This window comes from Lissotriton vulgaris, chromosome 1_1 (assembly GCF_964263255.1).
Source record: "Lissotriton vulgaris chromosome 1_1, aLisVul1.2, whole genome shotgun sequence".
NCBI classification, from domain to species: Eukaryota; Metazoa; Chordata; class Amphibia; order Caudata; family Salamandridae; genus Lissotriton; species Lissotriton vulgaris.
This window is the reverse complement of record NC_141685.1, coordinates 1,193,570,271-1,193,593,871: the sequence shown is the minus strand read 5'-3', so window position 1 is coordinate 1,193,593,871 and position 23,601 is coordinate 1,193,570,271. Positions and strand designations below refer to the sequence as shown.

Sequence of the window (23,601 nt, the reverse complement as noted above, 5' to 3'; positions counted from 1 at the left end):
AAACACTTTTTGTTCAGTTTTTTAATAGTGCAAACCTGATCATGTGATGCCAAAAAATTGTGATTTGCACAGAATCACAGGATGTTTTGCTGAGGATTTAGAACCGGGTTACCCATGTTTCAAACTCAGCAACCCTGCTGAGGTTCCGTGACGATTTGAACCTGTGTTTTCAACATTGTCGTAAACTCGTAATTTTGGTACCAGTGAACCGCAAATGATCCATTTAGCACATCCTGGTGTTTTCGCTACGTTACGAGCAAGAGCACTCCTGTTATAACCACATTTCCGATTTACCCATGGCATCCATTTTAGATTCTGTCATCCATCTTGTATTCTTGCCCTCACATAGTCAATGGACACACAGTGACCTCTGATCAATTCATTGCACTCAAGGACACGTAGGCCTTAACCGGCGATTCACCTTGCTAGTGACACGTGCACCTTAGGACAGAAACGCTGTGGCCGCATGACTCGGCAAAAGCTGCCTCCCCGGCCTGAGGCCAGTCCTGCTATACTGGTTCTCGTGTTCGTTGGCCTGATCATGATTAGGCGGCCGAAGCTGGTAGCCTTGCCCATTTATGACCCACGAACATCTCTTATCCTGTTTTTCTATCTTCTGCACCTGGCTCTGCTCCTTTCCTTCTGGGCCTTTATTAGGGGGAGGTAACGAAATTTACGATGAGGCAGTCCGGCTCTTAAATGAAAAGATGACATGGGATTGTGATGGAACAGTGGGAACCTCTCATTCGTAATGTTTTGACATCAGATATTGTTGACGATTCCTGTGCAACGCCAAATATTTATTGTTTAGAACATAAAGGTTTAGAAACACACGAGTATGTGGAGAATGTTGCCCCCAGCTAGAAAAACTGTATTTAAGGAGCAACCCACTTTGTGCAAATCGAACAGGCTCCTAGATTCTGCCCGTGTGTAGTTTCTGTGACTTCTGTGTCCCTGCAGTAATAAACCTTTGGTCTTTGACGCCACCATCGAGAAGCCAGTGTTTCTGTTTATTTGTGCACCGAGACAGGTAGAACTCAGGGGTCTTCGGGTGTTGTCCCTGACACCTCTGGACGGTACCAAAAAGTCCAGAACTCCAATTGGTGCCCAACGTCGGGCGACGTCATTCGGTCCCGGTTCAAAAGCCTGAAGAGTTCGAGAAGCTTCGTGTGAAGATTCCAGAGGGAGGCACCCCACTTCATCGATCCCGGTATATCGCAAAGGTGGCCCGACGTTCTCTTCCACGAGGGTTCCCGTTCGGACGGCTGCAGTGGTCCGCTGCCTTGACTATCGCCCTGTCTTGGACCCGAGGGGCAGACCTTAGTACGGCGAGACGAGACGGGTTTCTCCTTGGTGACGTCTTCAGTACCTCAGTTAAGTATTAAGTGGTTGCTAGTCGTTTGGTTATTGGTTACTTCGTAAGGGTTTGCTCCTGTTTGGATAAACCTTTTTAGTTCTTGGTTTGGTTTGGTTTCGTAAGATTATCACTGGTTGTTCTAGTTACGATAATCATTTGGTTTAGTTTGGGTATCGATACATTTGTTCACTTTGGTAGGCCTAAGTTCTTAGTTCGAGCACGCATCTTTGTTTGTGTTTAGTTCTGTGTTCCGGTTTATAAAATGGTAAGTCGGAAAAATTGTATGTTGTCGTGTTTTGGTTGCAACAGGGATTCCCGGTTGGAGGACTCATGTCTGGTTCCTCCGATTGGAACTCCTCTTTATGATCTGTACTGTAAACATGGTGTGGGTCCTATATCTTATAATGAGGTATGGATCCGATACACGCAGAAAGATGGTGTCCTTAGTTGGCCACTGCATGGTAGTTTTGAACCTGAAATTCTTGATAATTTAGAAATGAAATTGTTTAAGAAGAAAGCCCGGCCGGCAATGTTTGATTCTTTCCGTTATTGGCGAAAAGAATCCAAACAGAGAGAAACTAAAAAATTAAAGAAAGAACAAAAAGAGCAAGAGTTGACTTTAGAGCAGTCTGCCAAGCAGCTGCAACTCAATGAATCTGAGAAAGCGATAGAGGTGGCCAATAGAGAGCGTAATTTAGCGATAGACAAATGCTATCCTGCCTTGCCATCGAGTACAGCTAAGATAGTAGAGGACCCCGAAAAGGATCCCCTGTTGTCTTACTTGTTGAGGTCACCCCCACTGTATGCACAGGGTGCTACGGCTCCACCTTTACCGAATGTTCAATTACCGGTTGCTGGACAGCCTGGTATACCTGCTCCTGCTCCCCTGAATCAAGCTCCTGTACTTCCTGTGGTCAATATTAATATTCCTCCGGCACCTCCTCTTCCAGGGTTGCCAGCTCCTTTGCCTGTGCCTGTACCGCTTATACCTGTTGTTTCACAAGCTACTTTGCCTGCTACCCCTACTGTTGCTGTTTCTTCTGTCCCGACTACTACTCTACTCCAAACTTCTGAAAGCTATATGACTCCGCTTTCTGTTCGTCGGAGAATCACTGATTCTGTCACTAATATTCTGTCTCCCTTCTACAAAACTTTGATTAGGAGTCCTGTCTCTGACTCCGTTCAGAGACGTAGTCAGCTTCCTAGTAGTGAAGAACGTGGAATATTAGACTCCACTGCCCTTAGATGGATTTCGAAAGTTGAAAGGTATAGTGTACGAGATGTATTAGATACATTCATGCAATGGAAGGAACCGACACAGCGCTATGTGTTTGATGTCATGTGTTCCCTTTTACGTGAAGAATGGGAGGAGAGCGAATCTGAGCAAGTACCGGATGAATTAATCCAAGTTCAACAAAAATTTGCTGCAGGTATGATAGTTGGTCAAGAAATAAAAGAAGCAATGGAATTAATTTTAGATTTTAGATTCGATCCTTCCCTTCGTTCACCCAGAGAGTTAGAGAAACGTAGTACGAGACAAGGTCGTCAATATCCTATGAGAGAAGTTCCTCCAATTTGGCGCGAAGCTGTGCAAGCTGATGCGGTCCGTGGTATTGCAGCCGCTCCGGCCCAATTCCAGAGAGTGTGGATACACATTCCGTGGAAACGAGCCGAAGTGTTGGCAGTAAAACAGGCTTTGCCAGATCCGCGTAAAAATCCAGCTGGATATTACAAAGAGTTGGCACAAACAGTTGAAGCTTGCGTAATGAATTTAGCAGACATTGACATGTTATTTGGCAATGTAGTACCACAACCAATTTGGGCTAAAATTCGTAAAGAAAATCATCCAGTTGCACTGGGTGGTGATTGGGCAGCTATAATAGCAGCAGATGGTCAACAAATAGGTGGTTCTAAACCCGAACCTCTAATTGCTGATCTGCTGGTAGAATAATCGATTTAATGAAAACTCTGATGCCAGCATTGCGCGTTAACTGGGACAAGTTGTCCGCATGCAGGCAGAAGAAGGACGAAAGCGTCTCCGACTTCTTCACCAGGTTTGAAGAAACTTTCGTAGATCACAGTGATCAGGATATGAGCACGGAAGGAGGACAGAGATTATTTGTTGATAAATTTGTGCACAATCTGTTACCAGAGCTCAGTAATAAATTAAAAGATTCTGAAAGTGCGTGGGCTGTCTCTACGACTGCGCAAATACTTGCAATTGCTCAGTATTATGAAAATAGGGATAAAGAAGAGAAGGAAAAGTCAGATAAGAAAACAAAAGATTTAAAAACTAAAGTCCTTTTGCAGCAGGCATATCCACCCCGCACGAATCAGACCAATACACAGCAAGGGCCATACCAAAGGACCGACTATGGTTCTCAGAGACCGCAATACCAATGGAATCAATGTGCTTACTGCAAAAAGGAAGGTCATTACAAGAATGAGTGTCCAGTACTAGCACAAAATAATGCTGCAGCAGCTCAGAGAGGTCGTGGTGGTTCTATGCAAAATTCTAGAGGTCGAGGACGAGGTGCGATGCCTCCACAAACGAATGATCGCCCTTCTAATTATTTTGATCAGCGAAATGGACAATCTGCACAACCGACTAGATCTCAACAGTATCATGTTGAAGATTACAGTGAAGTTAGTGAGGAATTCCAGCAGAATGAGTACTAGGACAGCCATGGACAAAGAGAGGGAGTAGTATCAGTTCCAGTAGATCAGAGTGGGCCTTATGTCGCAGTAGCCACATCAGGTGTAGTCGAACCGTTTCTGTTGGATACTGGTGCAGAAAAAAGTTCTATCATACATGCGAAACTCCCTGGCGCACCTTTGTCCGGCTTAACAAATGTTTCAGTAGGTTTTTCAGGCGCCCCTGTTCACAGTCCCGTTTCTGGTCCTTTGTCTATTTCTGTTGGACCTCGTCAATTGAAAGCACCCCTGATTTTGACGACTGGTTGTAATGAAAATCTACTTGGTTTAGACTTGTTAAAACGCCTATATGCGACATTGTACTGTTCTCCGTCAGGAGTACAGCTTACATTAGGTAAGAGAATCATCTCCCCGATGTATTTATCAATGGATGCGCTCCCACTGGAGCTGCGTTCTCTCCCTGATACTCTTTGGGCGACTGGTCCTAACGACGTTGGTCTTTTGGAAATTCCACCATATGTAGTAACTTTGAAAGCAAATGTCAAATTTCCACGAATCCCTCAATACAAGATCTCTAGTGAAGGTGAACGTGCGCTTTTATTGATAGTGCAAGATTTGATCAAGAAAGACGTAATAGAGGAAACTAGAGGAAATGTCTGTAACAGCCCTGTACTGCCAATTCTAAAACGCACCGATCCTTCAAAGCCTCCAGTCTATAGATTTGTGATCGACCTTAGAGAGGTTAACAAAATTGTGATTCCTCAGTTTCCTGTGGTCCCAGATATTACTGCATTGTTAACGTTGATTCCTGCTACAGCCACATGGTTCTCAGTCATCGACTTGAAGAATGCCTTTTTCAGCATTCCAATAGCCGAAGAAAGCAGAGATATTTTCGGCTTCTCTTTAGGAGGCCGAAGCTTCAGGTTTAAACGTGCTCCACAAGGCTATTGTGAAAGCCCATCTATTTACAGCCAGGCATTAAAAAGTCAGTTACATTCCTTTGTACTTCCTCCTGGTTCTGCGTTAGTGCAATATGTCGATGATCTTCTAGTGGCTGCCGATGACAAGGAAACTTGCAAAGCAGCTACAATTTCCCTACTCCATCATTTGTCTAATCTAAATCACAAGGTGTCACCTTCAAAAATGCAATACTGTTGTCAAGAAGTGACCTACCTAGGTCATCTCTTGTCAAAGGAGGGAAGAAGGTTGACCCCAGAGAGAATAAAAGCAATTACGCAGATGCATGTTCCTAGCACACAGAGAGAAGTGCGTGCCTTTTTAGGTATTACCTCATACTGTAGGCAATGGATCCCAAATTTTTCTCTTTTGGCAAAACCATTGGTGGCCTTGACTGGGAAAGGTGTTCCGAGTCCGGTGCCACGGTCTGCCGAATGTCAGCAAAGTTTTTCTGAGTTACGAAATGCATTGTGTTCAGCTCCTGTGTTGGGTACACCCGACTACAATAAGCCATTTACACTCTATGTCCACGAGAGAGAAGGTTGCGCGTTGAGTGTTCTGACGCAACGATTTGGTGATAAACAACGCCCTTGTGCGTATTTTTCATCAACGTTAGATCCGGTAGCCAGAGCGTTGCCTAGTTGCTTGAGAGCTACAGCCGCAGCTGCAGCGTCCATTCGACAATCTGCTGGTTTGGTCATGAACAACATGCTAGTGGTCATGGTTCCTCATGCCGTGGACACGCTCATGAACCGAACCAAGACGCAGCACCTTACCAGTGCTAGATTATCAGGCTATGAGCTGACACTACTTGCAAGTCATATTCAGATCAAAAGATGCAATGTCTTGAATCCAGCAACATTGTTGCCGACTGGTCAGGAGTCGAGTGATTCTGAACCCCATGACTGTTGTTTCAGAACCGAGGAAGAGACAAAAGGACGGATTGATCTTAAAGACACCCCATTATCAGATCCAGATGGCACGTTGTATGTTGACGGGTCTTGTTTTAAATTAGAGAATGGTGATGTGACAGCTGCTTACGCAGTAACGACTTTGAGTACGATTGTGGAGACTGCAAGAGTGAGTCAGAATTCTGCCCAAGCTGCAGAATTAATTGCATTGACTAGAGCGTGTGTTTTAGCTAAGGGAAAGAGAGTGAATGTGTTCACAGATAGTCAGTACGCGTTCGGAGTAGCGCATATTTTTGATCGATTGTGGAAGGAAAGAGGTTTTATTACGTCCCATGGGACTAAGATCCAGCATGGTCAGCTAGTCAATGACTTGTTGGAATCTCTAACCTTACCAATGGAAGTTGCGATTGTGAAGTGCAGTGCTCATCGAGCAATCACGGATGATGTTGGTCGTGGAAATGCCTTTGCTGATGAGACAGCTAAACAGACAGCTAGGAATACGATGAGTAGAATGTATGTTGCAACGTCTGCAAGATGGATTACTGACTCCGGAATGTGTGAAGACACAGTGGAAAGTGTGAAAGCAATTCAAGATGAAGCGACTGAAGAGGAAAAGCTTGCATGGAAAGAGAACACGGGTAAATTGGACTCGAGTGGATGTTGGATTGATTTGTCGGAACAGCAGCGTTGGATGTTGCCTGATGCGTATGTGCTTGCGGTGGTAACGATGGCGCATGGAGCAGCGCACATCAGTTCTAAAGGGATTTGTAAGATGTTGGCTCCAGTCTGGAAGAATGATGGAATTAGTAAGTGTGCAGAGAGAGTGGTGAGAAATTGCATGATATGCCTGATGCATAATCCTGGCAAGGGAATCCCCACACCCGCTGGTCACTTCGCTTCTCCTTCTTGTCCCTTCGAAGTGATCCAGTTAGATTTCATTCACATGGATCGGTGTAATAATCTTAAGTACGTTCTAGTGGTAGTCTGTGCTTTTTCAAGGTGGATCGAAGCATATCCACTAAAAGACAATACTGCCTTATCCACAGCCAAAATCCTTCTAAAGGAATACTTCCCCAGGTACGGCATGCCACGGATTGTATGGTCAGATAACGGAAGTGAATTCGTAGGGAAAGTTATGCAGAGTGTGTGTGCAGGTTTGAGTATTAAGCAAAAATTTCACAGTGCGAATCACCCCCAGTCTGCTGGTTTAGTCGAAGGCTACAATGGCACCCTCAAGTTGAAACTGGCCAAGATACAAGCCTCCACGGGCTTGTCCTGGCCAGACGCACTACCTTTGGCCCTGTTATCCACAAGAGCGACTGTACATTCTCGAGTAGGGCTTAGCCCCTATGAGATTGTATTCGGTCGACCTGCAAATGTTTGGGGGGTACCTAGACCAAGGGAGTTCAAACAACTGGAATACCCAATGCTAATTGATTACCTTTTTGACTTGACGGCTAAATTGAGTCTCATTCACCAACAGGTTTTCGATGCATTGCCAAAGCCACCGGAAAGTCCAGGTCATCAGCTGAAACCCGGCGACCAAGTCGTTATTAGGAATTTTGGACGGACCAGAAATCTCCAACCCAAATTCGTCGGACCATTCCAAGTTCTTCTGACGACGAGGACTGCTATACGTGTGGCTGGCAGAAAGAATTGGGTCCACGCAACACATGCTAAGCGTGTACCCCTTCCACTTCCTTATGATAACTGGGTGAGAAAAGGAATTGGTGCTTCTGAAAACGAACCAGTTCCTAGATACGTTCCTTTCAGCGAAGCAGAACTGATTACTGATTCACCGAACTCTGACCCCCCTTCTGAAACTGCTCCTTTGATTTCTGAACACTTGTCCTCTGCATCGAACGAACATTTGCCATCTGCGAACTCGAACATTGTGATCCCTGCTGAAAATAGACTATTTCCGGATCAAACAACTCCAGGAAAACTGAGATACAACCTCCGTTCTCATTCCAAGGACAAATAAAGCAGGAAACTGCCTATTTTTCATATTTTAATTTGATACATTGCCTCCAGCCAGGAAGTTTGCTAATATTTTGTATTTTTTCCTATGTATGTTATGTTGTTTTAATAACCTTGCCGTCTGGGTAGCCGTAGGGTCGTGGCTTTGTGCCTGGTTGAATCTGCGGGGGCCAGACACAAGGTCGGTCTTTCTGTTAGTTCTGGGAACTCCCAGGGCTGATAGAGGCATTTTCAACTACGTACATATCATCAGTGGTCGCGAGCGGTTGTAGAAGATGGAGCTTCCTGAGCTGCACCGAGAGAATGTGATTTATGTTCGCAGAAATAGACTCTACAAGATTCTTCATAACAAATGTTTTCTGATGCAATGTGCAATTACGCTTTTGATTGTTTTAGTAACGTTGGTGGGTGGAATCGTCTTTGGTGTTCATTTAATTTTGTCACCGATAACAGCTACAGTACCTCCCCTTAATCTTGTTTCTCCTACTACTGTTTCTTTTCATTCCTTTCATCCGTTTCCCGAACATGAGCAAGCTAGACGCTCAGAATTCATAAATAACACTTTTGTACAGCTCTTGCACCAACACCAACTGGTAGTTAACACAACAGACTGCTGGGTATGTGGGTTGATACCACCCACCATGGATAAAGGCATTCCTTACCTGGTCTTGCCTTTTAGCTATAATGGATCATGTCGGGCCTTCCAAACTATATTCGTCTATGCTCTCGAAACCTATCCCCCGCGCCCTCCACGCTCCGCTAAGTATACATCTGTTAATAAAGCCTTGATAAAGGGAATAACTGACATGGTTAGAGACGTCAATAACTCACCATCTGTACCTAGAGATGAACTACGAGTTTATCTGAGTTGGAATTCTACGGAGTATAGTATTAGTTTGGGTGAAAGCAAGCGTAAGAGCTCCACTCCAGTCTGGGTCGTACCTCACCGAGGTCAATTCTGCTTGCAAGGTAATGGGCGAAATCCGAGAGCTCGGCTAGGGAAGAGTGACTGTGTTGAAACTTATGTATATCCGTCAAACTCTTCCCCTGCCTTCCTCACTGCTAAGGGTACCTACTTCATCTGTCAGGATAGGGCATATACATGGTTGCCTGCTGACTTTTCAGGTTCATGTTATATTGCTCGACTGCTGCCCCCAACATACACTGCTTCCCCAGATTATCACAAGACCAGAGTAGCAAGAGGTGTTTTCAGCAAAGAAGATACCACTGGTCAGGAAGCCGGAGACTTCTTCAAAGGTTTCCTTCCATTCTGGGGGCCTATGGCCAATAGTAGAAATCTACGTCAGCTAACACGGGTAGTTGAATCTACTATTACAGAAACTGCTGGTGCCCTTAGTAATTTAACAGGTGAGCTTCAGGCGGATCGTCTCATAACGTTACAGAATCGTATGGTTCTTGACGTAATACTTGCAGATCGAGGTGGGGTATGCAGAATGATCCAATCGAGCTGCTGTGTTTTTATACCCAATAATGCTCCGACTGTATACAAAGTGATCTCTAAGCTACACAAGATTTCCGACTCTATTCACGTAGACAAGGGAAATTGGTCCTTAATGGAGTGATTTTGGACTCTATTATCAGCGTGGGGATGGAAGGTTCTGATGGTCGTTGGTATTATCTTAGTATTCTTATTCTCGTGCTGCCTTATTATCCAATGTGGTCCCGCTTTGTGTAGCCTCTGTGCTGCAACCTGTCTTAGAAAACCGCCTGTGTTTGGAGACAAGGTACGAGAAAGGATGATGATGCAACAACATATCACTGACCTAATGAACATCGAGATAGACTCTGACATAGACTGAGTAATTGCCTATGTAAGGGCAAAAGGAGGGTCTGAGGTTCCGTGACGATTTGAACCCGTGTTTTCAACATTGTCGTAAACTCGTAATTTTGGTACCAGTGAACCGCAAATGATCCATTTAGCACATCCTGGTGTTTTCGCTACGTTACGAGCAAGAGCACTCCTGTTATAACCACATTTCCGATTTACCCATGGCATCCATTTTAGATTCTGTCATCCATCTTGTATTCTTGCCCTCACATAGTCAATGGACACACAGTGACCTCTGATTAATTCATTGCACTCAAGGACACGTAGGCCTTAACCGGCGATTCACCTTGCTAGTGACACGTGCACCTTAGGACAGAAACGCTGTGGCCGCATGACTCGGCAAAAGCTGCCTCCCCGGCCTGAGGCCAGTCCTGCTATACTGGTTCTCGTGTTCGTTGGCCTGATCATGATTAGGCGGCCGAAGCTGGTAGCCTTGCCCATTTATGACCCACGAACATCTCTTATCCTGTTTTTCTATCTTCTGCCCCTGCCTCTGCTCCTTTCCTTCTGGGCCTTTATTAGGGGGAGGTAACGAAATTTACGATGAGGCGGTCCGGCTCTTGAATGAAAAGATGACATGGGATTGTGATCGAACAGTGGGAACCTCTCATTCGTAATATTTTGACATCAGATATTGTTGACGATTCCTGTGCAACGCCAAATATTTATTGTTTAGAACATAAAGGTTTAGAAACACACGAGTATGTGGAGAATGTTGCCCCCAGCTAGAAAAACTGTATTTAAGGAGCAACCCACTTTGTGCAAATCGAACAGGCTCCTAGATTCTGCCCGTGTGTAGTTTCTGTGACTTCTGTGTCCCTGCAGTAATAAACCTTTGGTCTTTGACGCCAGCATCGAGAAGCCCGTGTTTCTGTTTATTTGTGCACCGAGACAGGTAGAACTCAGGGGTCTTCGGGTGTTGTCCCTGACACCTCTGGACGGTACCAAAAAGTCCAGAACTCCACTGCCATTAAGCCACATCTCCTCCCATATGTTCAGAAATGAATAAACCTTGAATGTGAATTCAAACTACCGATGTGTATGCTGATCACAATATTACACTATGAAATCAAGGTATTATATTAAACAATATTTTTCTACTTCTAATACCATGCTAATGCAGAATTGCAGTTTTTGATTTTGTATGTTATGTGTCCATAATAATGTTTCCTTTCTCAATGTCCAGTAACAACTTAATACAATTACACACTACAGTCTACCCCAATTGTGTTCACTGGTCAGTGCATGGATGAGCAGGGACGAGTCCCTGAACATAAACATCTCAGGACTTCCCCCAGCTCACCAAAAGCTGAGCTGCCTCAGGCAGAAGATGGTGTTATTGATGCGTTCCAGCAGGTGTCAGAGGTTGAAGGGAGGGCAAGGAAGGGGGCCAAAGGGGTGTTACTAACGTCACTTTAAAGTGGCAAATCAGACAGAAACGAACAGGCAGGGACAAGCACAAGGCTGGAGCAAGATGAGAAGGGCGCTGTTGCTGGCATAACCTTCATGCACACAGCTCCATGCGCCCTAGGCCTGGGCCCAGCACGCCCATGCGTGCCCAAGTCCGAATACCGTTGTGAAACGGGCAATGAAAAACGTAATTTAGTCCAAGTAACGGCAAAGTAGGGCCGTGGCTCTTACCTTCATTTCCAGTAACAGATTTTTCCGAGTCGAAAAACAAACATATTTTAATGTTTGCTGCATTACATGAAAAGTTAGGGTTTTCTGCACCAGATACATTTTTTCAAGAGTTGTATAATATAATGATTGATACTGTTTAGGTTGACCAAAGAGAACTGGGGAAACTTAACAATGCATTTCATTCAAGTAGGCAGTCAACATTTTGTTCGAAGACAGACAGAAGTCAGATGTTTATCATAAGCAAAGTCAGGGGCGAGCGCAGGCAGGCAGGCAGTCAAACATGAGCAGGACATCAGTCCCAAGCAGGAAGGCAAACAGAAGGTCCTCAAATAGTAGTAGGAAGTACCATATAAAAGAAGCAAGGGGTCAAACAATCATGAAATAGGTTTTGAATGTAATGCACATTTACGTTAGAGACAGAAGTTCATACCCAGAGTTATCATCCACGTCACAGCGGTCTTCTGAAAAGAAAAATAGAATATTCAATATTAACATGAGTTAATGCATTTGGAAACTGCTCATTCAAAATATTTTTATCTGATCGTTTTATTAAGCTATCAATACAATAATACAAATTAATCATAGAATAAAGAGAGTCGAATAGAAAACACATTCAAGAGAACATAACGTGTACAGCAAATGGCAAATACGCACAAAGCATTCAGAAGAGATGTCATGACACCTGATTGAGTCAAGTCATATAGCATATATCTCACAAACTGCTGGACAAGAAAGTCTTTTATTTATTTCATGTATTTTATTTTTCCGGGTTTCTATAGCGAGAGCTTGGCCCAAGGGCATTAGAATGCTTTACAAGAGAGCAAGATGTGTGTTCTGGACACAAATCAGCATAAAATACCAATTAGTAACAGGAAAAAACAAAAGGGGTATAGCGTTCCTATTTGCATATGTAAATAATCAAATAAATAAGTACTTTTGAAAACAGTTAACATAGAAGGACAAGAAAGCCACCAGAAAACAGAGTCAGCAGGTGGAATCGAATTAGGCATTTCCGGTCAGTCAAGGCTCTGTGATGAACCTACTAGAGTGCAACCCAAGGATCCTCTAATCTCAGGCGTTATTGCACGGCCAACTGTCCAGTAGTGGTATGTGGAACTGGAGTAACCTCCTACATTCGCAAGTAAGGCTATAGGGGATTTTTTCTGTTATCCAAAAAATCACTGTAAAAATGGTGTTGCTGGGAAAACATTATTTTTTTCAATTTCTCAGTCACATTCAGATTCCATACCATTGACCAGCACTTGATCTTCAGGTTTAGACTGAATATAGACGGGGCACGATAAACAAATGTGGTATCATCGCATAATCAAATTACCACGTCGAGGTAGCGATTGCTAAGAAATGTTCCCTTGGGGGTAAACTACCAAATGTTTCACATTGGTTTAGAGCACCTGGTCCAAGCAACAGAATGGCACAGCGGATAAACAAAAAGCCTCTTATAGATTCAGTTCTAACTGGACATTGAGTTTAATGAGCGTGATCACTTGTGTTGTATGAAGTGCTAAATTGTGGCAGTTGATTGGCAATGGTAATTATTTCTGGCACAGTAAGGGTCCCTTGGTGAACGTTTGGTGTACCAGAGTATAACATGTAAATAAGACACATGCACATAGTCTTGACTATGGCAACTCCATTCTGCAGATGTGCGAAGCTCATCAGTTCTACATTCTGTGTTTAAGACATCATCTGAAACTAAAATGTTTCGGCACATATATCTTGCACTGGAGCGCCATAAATTGCCTGTCCCAGAAGACATAATTCAATTTAAGTTAGCATGCTTCACTTAGAAGGCTAATTCACAATCGATACTCAGACTATCTAAAATCCTCTCTTAAAATCCCTGGTGGCATCTAGAAGTTGAGGAGTATCAACAAGCTTTGGCTGGAGTCCAAATAATTCAGTTCCTGCAATGCTATCGCACAGTCTTTCTCTGGTACAGTTCCCATTACCTGGAAAACCAGTCTCGATTAAAATGTTACCTTTGTGTGGCTTGGCATAGTTCTGCGACAGGAATAAATCAAATTAGGGTCAATGGGAGTTCCAGCACTATGTCCAGCCACACAAGTGGGTTCGAGTTATTGGGGCAAGTGGCGGAACGTTGCGTAGTAGGAATTGTCTGTAGCTGTGTGGATTCTGGACGTTTATAGCACTGAAATGTAAGGGAAAGGCATGCTTTTGGGCAAAGTTTGAGATTTGCAGGGAATTATGGATGAGAAAATGCTGTGGGATCCACTTGCGGCACCCTAACCTGTCTTGACCAGGATGACACACCTGTGAGAGCCCGGAGCCCTGCTTGTTTTGTTGGGGGAAGTGGGGGCTGATCAGAGAGCCCAGCAAAAACGGCGGCCGAGATCGCCTAGAGGGAACTACAATCCCCAGCGTCCATAGCGGCAGGAAGCCGCTCTGATCCGCGCCAGGAGGCGCAATAAAGCACGCCTACCCCCGGTGGAGCGGGGGACACACCTGTGAGAGCCCGGTGCCCTGCTTGTTTTGTTGGGGGAAGTGGAGGCTGATCAGAGAGCCCAGCAAAAACGGCGGCCGAGATCGCCTAGAGGGAACTACAGTCCCCAGCGTCCATAGCGGCAGGAAGCCGCTCTGACCCGTGCCAGGAGGCGCAATAAAGCACGCCTACCCCCAGTGGAGCGGGGGACACACTTGTGAGAGCCCGGAGCCCTGCTTGTTTTGTTGGGGGAAGTGGGGGCTGATCAGAGAGCCCAGCAAAAACGGCGGCAGAGATCGCCTAGAGGGAACTACAATCCCCAGCGTCCATAGCGGCAGGAAGCCGCTCTGACCCGCGCCAGGAGGCGCAATAAAGCACGCCTACCACCGGTGGAGCGGGGGTCACACCTGTGAGAGCCTGGAGCCCTGCTCGTTTTGTTGGGGGAAGTGGGGGCTGATCGGAGAGCCCAGCAAAAACGGCAGCCGAGATCGCCTAGAGGGAACTACAATCCCCAGCGTCCATAGCGGCAGGAAGCCGCTTTGACCCGCGCCAGAAGGCGCAATAAAGCACGCCTACCCCCGGTGGAGCGGGGGACACACCTGTGAGAGCCCGGAGCCCTGCTTGTTTTGTTGGGCGAAGTGGGGGCTGATCGGAGAGCCCAGCAAAAACGGCGGCCGAGATCGCCTAGAGGGAACTACAATCCCCAGCGTCCATAGCGGCAGGAAGCCGCTCTGACCCACGCCAGGAGGCGCAATAAAGCATGCCTACCCCCGGTGGAGCGGGGGACACACCTGTGAGAGCCCGGAGCCCTGCTTGTTTTGTTGGGGGAAGTGGGGGCTGATTGGAGAGCCCAGACAAAAACGGCGGCCGAGATCGCCTAGCGGGAACTACAATCCCCAGCGTCCATAGCGGCAGGAAGCCGCTCTGACCTGCGCCAGGAGGCGCAATAAAGCACGCCTACCCCCGGTGGAGCGGGGGACACACCTGTGAGAGCTCGGAGCCCTGCTTGTTTTGTTGGGGGAAGTGGGGGCTGATCGGAGAGCCTAGCAAAAACGGCGGCCGAGATCGCCTAGAGGGAACTACAATCCCCAGCGTCCATAGCAGCAGGAATCCGCTCTGACCCGCGCCAGGAGGCACAATAAAGCACGCCTACTCCCGGTGGAGCGGGGGACACACCTGTGAGAGCCCGGAGCCCTGCTTGTTTTGTTGGGGGAAGTGGGGGCTGATCGGAGAGCCCAGCAAAAACGGCGGCCGAGATCGCCTAGAGGGAACTACAATCCCCAGCGTCCATAGCGGCAGGAAGCCGCTCTGACCCGCGCCAGGAGGCGCAATAAAGCACGCCTACTCCCGGTGGAGCGGGGGACACACCTGTGAGAGCCCGGAGCCCTGCTTGTTTTGTTGGGGGAAGTGGGGGCTGATCGGAGAGCCCAGCAAAAACGGCTGCCGAGATCGCCTAGAGGGAACTACAATCCCCAGCGTCCATAGCGGAAGGAAACCGCTCTGACCTGCGCCAGGAGGCGCAATAAAGCACGCCTACCCCCGGTGGAGCGGGGGGGACACCTGTGAGAGCCCGGAGCCCTGCTTGTTTTGTTGGGGGAAGTGGGGGCTGATCGGAGAGCCCAGCAAAAACGGCTGCCGAGATCACCTAGAGGGAACTACAATCCCCAGCGTCCATAGCGGCAGGAAGCCGCTCTGACCCGCACCAGGAGACGCAATAAAGCACGCCTACCCCCCGCGTCGCGGGATCGCGCGCGGGTCGGCGCCGGGAGAAGCCCGGGACAAGGGCGGGACCATCTAAGGCCATGTTAGGCCAGAGGAGGTCGGGCCGGGCCACCCCCCCTTGGAACCGATTTCAGAACAGAGGGGAAATGACCCAAGGTACAAACTCCCTTTTGTCTTTTGTTTACTTCATCTTCCATACAGGTCTCTCCCAAGTGTTACAGTAGCGGATTTGATGAACTACTCCCGGGGGAGGTGATATTGCTTCAGTGTCCACAATCAAAAGCTGATTCGCTATGAACTGCAAGGGGGGCATTAGAAAATGTGACAATCAGAGTAATTCGCTTAGGGGAACTATGGATTACTACATTAAGAGCTCTGTTCTCCCTATTGCCCATGAATTAGAGAGAATCGAGAGCTCGCCAGTTATGGATAGTCATCCGAGTGTTTGTTTGTCTCCACAGACTGCCGATACAACCCAAGCAATTTCATTACTGGAGGAATTAAATAATATGTGCAGATCCTCATATGCTCCCGTGGAATCAGAAGGTCTTCAATCTAGCGCTCCCATTTCCACTATACCAATAACTAGCCCTAGGATTAGATGCTCACCTCAACCTACCCAAATCTCACAGGCTACCCCATATGTAACACGCTCAAAGGAAAACTCACATTCCGCTGCTGCTACTCAGGTCCCTTCTACCCAGGCCACCTCTACTAAAAGGAAGAGAGATGGGGTTCGAAAAACGGGGAGGCAGGCCAAACAACCAACACTAACCACAAAATCGCCACTCCCTAATACTCCTAGTATTATAAAATCTAAAGTATCTACTAATGCCTCCTTATTGGCCTCGCTTGAAAACTTGTTAATAATTTCTCCGTTAATTGATAAAATGACCAGCCTAGGGGATAGACTTTCAGGGGTCGAGGAAGCAATCAAGGCAAATTCTCTACTTTTAAGAACTAAGGCAGGTCCCTATCATCCACCGTGTACCTCTCGTCCACCGTGTCCAGACCCCACAGAAATACCCAACCTTACCACACAAAGCAAGACCATCCACAAACAACCAGTAACCCCACATAGCAAAAACTCCAACCCCTCGAAGGCAGTCACACCTTCACGGAGCTCCCAGTCTAGAAAAGGGCCAAACAAAGAATTGTCACTCCAAAAGGGAATAGAGGTCAATTGCGACAATGCGCCACAAAAAACTAAACATCTAAATTTGCCACCTGAGGCCGCTCCTTTCGTGTGCGTCCTCTCAGGTGTACCAGAACTCCCACTGGGGAAATGCGAACACAACCTAGAGTTAAGAAACAAGGTAGTATTTTGGCTAACTAAAAATAGATCCCTCCCACCCAACATTGATGGTACCATACTTAGCGTCAGAAGGGTGGGTTGGTTAGGACCTCTCCCAAAATATATTGCGGGTGATCTGGTACTTGTTAAATTCAGGAACAGACATGTCATCTCATACCTTCAATCTCGACAGCCACAGCTAGGAGATGGCCCTATATCCATTTGGAGTTTAACTGATTTCTACCCCAGAACTTCCTATCCTCTGTTGTATTGCCAAAAAGAACATAACAGCCACTGGATGGCCAGAACTGGACATGTATTGAGTGGCCGATTTATTCCCACACTCAATTAACTCATCTTACTTCCCTGTTCTTAATGATTAGTTGATTTATCTTATTGATTTAATCCTTGTTCAACACATGTCACTTTTTACAAAATGGAACCTATTGATGTATTTGTTTTTATTCATGTTTTCTTTTTTTGGAAAACTATATTGTACATGCTTTTATGAAATGTTTTTACTTTTCGAATAAAGCTAACTGAACTGAACTGACCAGGATGTCAAGTTTTCAGAAATATCTGGGTTTGGAAGTTTTCCAATTGGCCAAGCCCGGGCTCAATTACCACAAATACCCTAGGTACCTAGGCCCAGCCCCCTCACCATTTACCTGGGACTGGTCCTCCGACCACTTTAGGCACTTTTGGACCTGACTCACTTGCCTTGAGGCTCCCTCCTCACTCATTCTGTCCCCTCTCCGCTGGCGTCCTCTTCTGTCCAGCTCCTCTTACCTTCTGTTCTTGTACCCATTATTGTACTAATTTCATTCGTTTGTTGTGCTCTCTAATTCCTTTTGCACTCCTCTTTTTACTCTTTCACTCTTTTTTCCTCTCCCTCTTCCTTTAGCGCTCTCTCACCTTTTTGTGTCTTTTCACTCACTCGAAGGGCTCTATCAACATTGTTTGTTCCTCCAACTCCACTTAGTACTCTTTTTTTGTGCTTTCTTAATGCGCGTGTGCTCTTTGTTTTACCTCTGCCCCTTCTGTTGTGCTCCTTGCAGCCCCCAACCAAGTTCCCTTTAAATATTTCCTTTGAGTGAGGCAGTGTATGGTGTCTGTGCACTGCAGCCAAGACTATGAGCACTAACCAACTATATAGGTACATGGGGTCAGGTTTAGGCCTAAGAGGTATGTGATCACGTTTCCTTATTAGCATTCAATAAAAGGGTTTATAAACCTGCACACCATAAGCAATGTCAAAATGATGCACAAAGAGTTAAAAATAAAGCATTAACATTGGAGGTAAAAGGGAGAGACGGAAAGAATAGATACCCATTTAGTGGCTGATTTAATGAAAGTGAGACCAACAAAGCTGAGATTAATCCAGTCTTCCTCCATTATGAAACAGTATGGCATTAGGCAAATATTGTATTTCAGCAATCCTCCATTTACTTCATTTTTAGTTTAAAATCTTTTTGTCATTTACAATTTTAACAATGCAATACAATAAAAGATCACCAACACCATCTACTGAGGGATAATACAATAGCAAATCCAATGCTGAAGGATATAACAGTGATAGCAGGTGGGTAATATCTCCATTATGAAGAAATGGGGGTATCAGTTACACCAAGCCATCTGGGAGGGAACACTTGTGTAAATTCTGCCGTCTTGTTGTGAACACAGCGCCGGTCTTTGTGTGGTGTGATCTCTGAACAGTGGGCAGAGGGTACAACAAAATGAGGACAAAATAATTTTACGGAGGGAAAGGGGTAACCGCCTGTGACCTGAGTCCGTAAAGTGCTGTATCAGGTGACCAACAGCTTTTAGCACCCAGTAGGGACGTATGATGCACCAGGTTGAGCAGGGATTTAGGGGTGACACCCCATGTGGGGCGATGCAGAAGCAATAGTGGCATGTTACCCTAGGGCCGATGAGGCACCTGTTTCCTCCTGAGTGTCTACTGTGGACGCAGCCATCTTCTGTAATTCCTCCACGATAACCCCCAGTCTGTATCCAAAGGAAACTTGCGCAGCCCCAGAAGGTCCTCCCTCCGTAGAGCCACCCCCTCTGCCCTGGCCCAGTTGAGCAACAAGCGGGCCAGGCAACTGCATGGGGTGCCACCGGTGCTTTCCATCTTTTGGTGATCAGGTGTTTTGCCGTGAATAGACCCAGGTCTAGGAATCGTGAGGTGACCTTGCGTTTCCTGCTCCTCTTAAAGAGGTGCAAAACGTACACCTCCCAGTGAAAGGGAATTACGCTATGGGATCATCCAGAGTCACTGCTCGGGGCATTTGGAAGTGGCCTTCATGTCCACAGTGCCCTGTTGAGAGAGCAATGGGCGTGAAGTTCATGTCCTACTGCCAAAGAGATTAACGATAGTGTAGTGCCTACTCAGGTTGCCAAGTTTGATTACTCTTGCATTTGTTCCTTAGCTCATGAGATGCAGCCCACCTGCATTTAAAAAGTGCTGTGTAGCGACTCTATATGTTTTAGCCCCCCAACCGCCCTCACCCGCCCTTAACTAGGCTCACCTATAACAAAGACCAACCAGGTAATTCCTGCCACTTTTCCTTTCCTCTGCCTTCAGCATAAACTATGAAACATAACAAGGGACCTGCTAAGCAAATTATAATACCCAGCTAATTAAACATATGTTTTGCACTTCTTAGTCTTAAACTTCCTCCTCCTAATTTGCACTGTGCCCCAAGACAAAAGCACCTCTACAATCACGCTTTCACAACACTAAAACGTTTCCCACATAGGATCACGATAAAAACACACTCTGCCAATCATACACTCTCCCACAGTGTAGAGTGCTACCCATCCCAAAATACGTTATGAAGCGCTTTATAATTGTTGCAATACAAAACAATTGATTAGGTGAGGTACGAAGAGACAGAAGATGCCATCTATGTCCTACTTACTGCTGCTCAATCTGCTGTTCAGCTTCTCTGCAAGCTGGGTCCCCTGAGACAGCTGGTCTCGGAAGCTCTGCCCCATATAATAATCAATATCATTCATTCGGAGCAGCTCCTCGAAGGACTTTACAATGTCACCAAGATGATGGCTGAGAATTTTGCACACGCCTTTCCCTTCTCTTATTTTAAGGCGCAATAAAGACAGTTCACGGGCTTGCGCCTGGATCAGAGAGTCATATTTCCTAAAGACATTGACGAAAAAAAGACACTTAAATTAGCTTGACCACAAGAACATTATCTGTTGTACCACAATCTTGAATTTAGGGATCTGATATTTACACAACATGATTTTACTAATTTCAGGCTAAACATAAAAAATAGAAGATCTCAACTGAAGAAAAAGAAACCAGGAGTTTCAATATTTTTGCAATTTGAGTTTTATCCACTCTACGTTTTCCAAACCTATGCGTTCCAAAAATGTTAGCTTTGCATTTCTAAAATGAAGATTTTAATTTTCGGAATCACAAGTTTTTACCAACACAAATCCACTTACCCTTGTGGAAAATTGGACCTATGTGGTTAAGTGCCAGTAGATCTTCATCAGGTGTCGCAAAAGTGGCAGAAATGGGTACTCCTTAGGCACACCAACGAAACATAGAACTTTGGATGATTTACCAAAGTTTCCATTGGTGTGTGCCATCCATGAAGAATGTGTATAAACTAAACTACTTGAACGGCAGGGAGGAGTAAGTGATACCAAGGGAATAAAGAAAAGGATACCATGGGGGTTTAGTGTAGGATACTTTAGAAGAATGATGTGGACAATCCAATAGATGAGTAAGGTGTTTATTCCATAAGGCACAGTACTGCTCAGAGTAAAGCCAACAGCAGAATGAATAGGATTCCAGTTGTAAGTGGAATCATAGTTAACTGCTTGGCAGGTGCTAGAGTCAAAGGTACACAGGTTAATTAAAGGGGAAGGACAAATAGAAGAAAGAATACACATGTAATGTAACACATTTCTCCCCTTAGGAAAAATCACTAACAAACACTTACACATTTGGCTACTCTTTTGACATTCCAAATTTTCCCATCTTGAGTAACAATGCTGTTGCGATTGACTTGATAACTTTGATAGGTCTGCCAAATTTAATTTCACCCTTAAGTAAAATACCTGGCTTGCGTATCCAGACCCAATCACCAACCACGAATGATGGTTGTTTCACTCTCATGAGAAAGTCATAATGATGTTTGCATTTTTTTTTGTTTCTCTTCCACCTTAAGAGCCACATCTTCTTTGTTGACCACAGAACCATGGTCCTTTACAACTTTTTTAAACCACCAAGGGCACAGCTTGGAAACGGGTTCCCTCCCTTTCAGTAAACGAAAAGGAGAGACTTCAGTGGTCGAATGGGGAGTTACAAGGTATAGCCATAACTTTTTTCTTAACTTGTCTTTCCACTGAGCCCCAAAATTACGTGCCTACAGAATACTCTGTTTAAGAAGCTTGTTACATCTTTCTACTTGGCCATTGCCTTGAGGTTCGTACAAGGCCGTGGTGGCATGGCGTATATAAAAAAATCTAGAGGAAGTCAACCATCTCATGAGACTTCATTTGCACACCATTATCAGTGATGAAAACCTCAGGGTTACCCTCCCGGGCAAAAACTTCTTTGAAGAATACAATGACGCTCTTGTAATTTCGGGCCATTTAGAGTGATAATTGACCATCACTAAGGTAAATTTACAGTCTTGAGGCAAAACATTAAAAGGAACTGCAATGTCAAAATCTACCTTTTGCCAAGGAAAGTCTGGCCATTGAACAGGAATGAGGGGAGCAGGATCACACTTTTAGCATTTTCTCACTATTAGCACACTCAGGGCATTCCCTCACGATTCTGCCCAAAAATCTATCTAAACCAAGCCACCAGAACACAGACCTGATCAACCTCTTCATGGATGACATACCCAAATGGCTTTCGTGACCTACAGGTAAGATATGACTACGAAGAGGCAAAGGTGGAATGCATTTCTCTTGTCTGAAAACAAGTTCTCCTTCGATAACTAGTTGATTGGAGATTTTCCAAAAAGGGAAAAGCTCAGCTGATATTTCAGTTTTGGATGGCCAACCATTTGTGGGGTAATCAAAGACTTTACACAATATATCATCATCACGCATGGCACTTTTCCACATCTCTTCAGAGATTGAACTAAACTTTCCTGACACTATTTCCCCAACGTTAGCAACAACTTCCTCATCTTCACGCACTTGACAAGCATTACAGGGGAGTCTTGACAGACAATAAACAGTAACTGTATTCCTGCAAACGAGAAATTAATCTGGTTATGCGGGCAGTGGCATTGAGAACCCCTCCAGGAGATAAAATGGAAACTAAAGGCTTATGCTCCATTCTCAAAATGAAGCAAGCACCCCAGATTTGTTTGTGGAAGTGCTCCACTCCACAGACACAGACTTATAACTCCCTCTCAATTACGGTGTAGCGCCTTTTAGTGAGGTTGAGTGTGCAGGAGGCAAACGCTACATTCCACTTCTCCTTACCCGCTTGTTGAGATAAAACACATCCTAAGTCATGAAGGCTTGCATCTACAGTGAGTATACAAGTCTTGCTTATGCAGTAAGGTTTCAAAGTGGGAGCAGCTATCATTTCAACCTTGATACTATTGAAAGCTTTTTGTTGTTTATCCCCCACACAAATTCAGCATTTTTCCTTGTTAGTTCCCTCAAAAGTTACAATTTAGATGCAAAGTTCATGAAAAACTTGCTGTAGTATTCATATAACCCTGAAAAGGAAAGAAGTATATATTTGCAGTCAGGAGCAGGTGCTTTCAAAATGGCATCTGTGAGAAGTTGGCCTGATATATAATGTTCACTATTCTAGTGAGCACTTTGTATCAGTCCAAACAACCCTTATGGTGATTGGTTGTAAGTCAACCTTATAGACCAGCTATCCTAGTAGCGTGGATACGAGCAGTCTTCGGGCTAAACTCTAGAGGGCGCGTTAAGCCAGCTGTTATACCATCACATATACCCCTTGAACACCAAGTGAAAGGACACCACACAAGTGTTATGAAAATAAACAGTGTACTTATTTAGATCACAACAGCCCTGTACTCTTTATGAGGACAGGGTACTAAGCACACAACAAAACTCTTACGAAAATACTTTAAGTTGCACAATTTACACAAATGCCCGAGGGGCACGAAAAACCATATACTCTGAAAGTGGAATGCGAAATTACTAGCAGGTAAGTACTGTACTAATAGGCTTTGGAATCGCTAGGACTACGTTACTGAACCTTCAGATTACTAGTAGGAGGCCTAGGGGACTCGGGTGCAGAGTGTGCACTCTCACGCGGGATGCGGGACAAAGTCTATGGGAGCTAGTAAAGACAAAGTTAGTGTTCTCGGGCAAACCCGACTAGATAGGCTGAAAACGAAAGTGGATCTGGACCCTTGGATAGTGAGGCTATGCTGGGGCACCGAAATGCCGAAGTTACCTAGCCCATGGGCTGCAGCTGCATAGGTCTGAAAAGACGTCGGGAATCCTCGTTGACGAACCAGGAGCCTGAAGAAAGAAGTTGCTGGCAGGCGACCAGTGAAGATAGTTCGAGTGATCCAAGCCTGGATCGAAGATGGATGACACCTGAAAGCAGAGGGGACCAAGTTCTTAATCACTAACCAGTGATTGTGTGGGCACCAGGATGGCACCGGGCGAAGTCACCTCGACCAGGTGAGTGGGCGACGCTGGGCTCTGCAGTCTCACGGACCAGGAGGCGTTGTTGGCGACCAGGATGGAGGTGCGAGCTGTCCCACGATGGTTGATGCTGTCGACGTC

General features: G+C 45.5%; 1 protein-coding gene across 1 annotated transcript in view; it reads right to left on the bottom strand.

Annotated features, from left to right (window-relative positions):
- Positions 1 to 23,601, bottom strand: part of LOC147748891 (myomegalin-like) — a 1,575,921-nt gene that overhangs the window by 371,696 nt on the left and 1,180,624 nt on the right. The window contains exons 27-28 of the mRNA XM_086928761.1: positions 19,752 to 19,987; positions 11,760 to 11,811 (exon numbers count right to left, since the gene is read on the bottom strand). Coding sequence (XP_086784887.1) covers positions 11,760 to 11,811; positions 19,752 to 19,987 — 288 coding nt within the window. The remainder of the gene's footprint in view (positions 1 to 11,759; positions 11,812 to 19,751; positions 19,988 to 23,601) is intronic.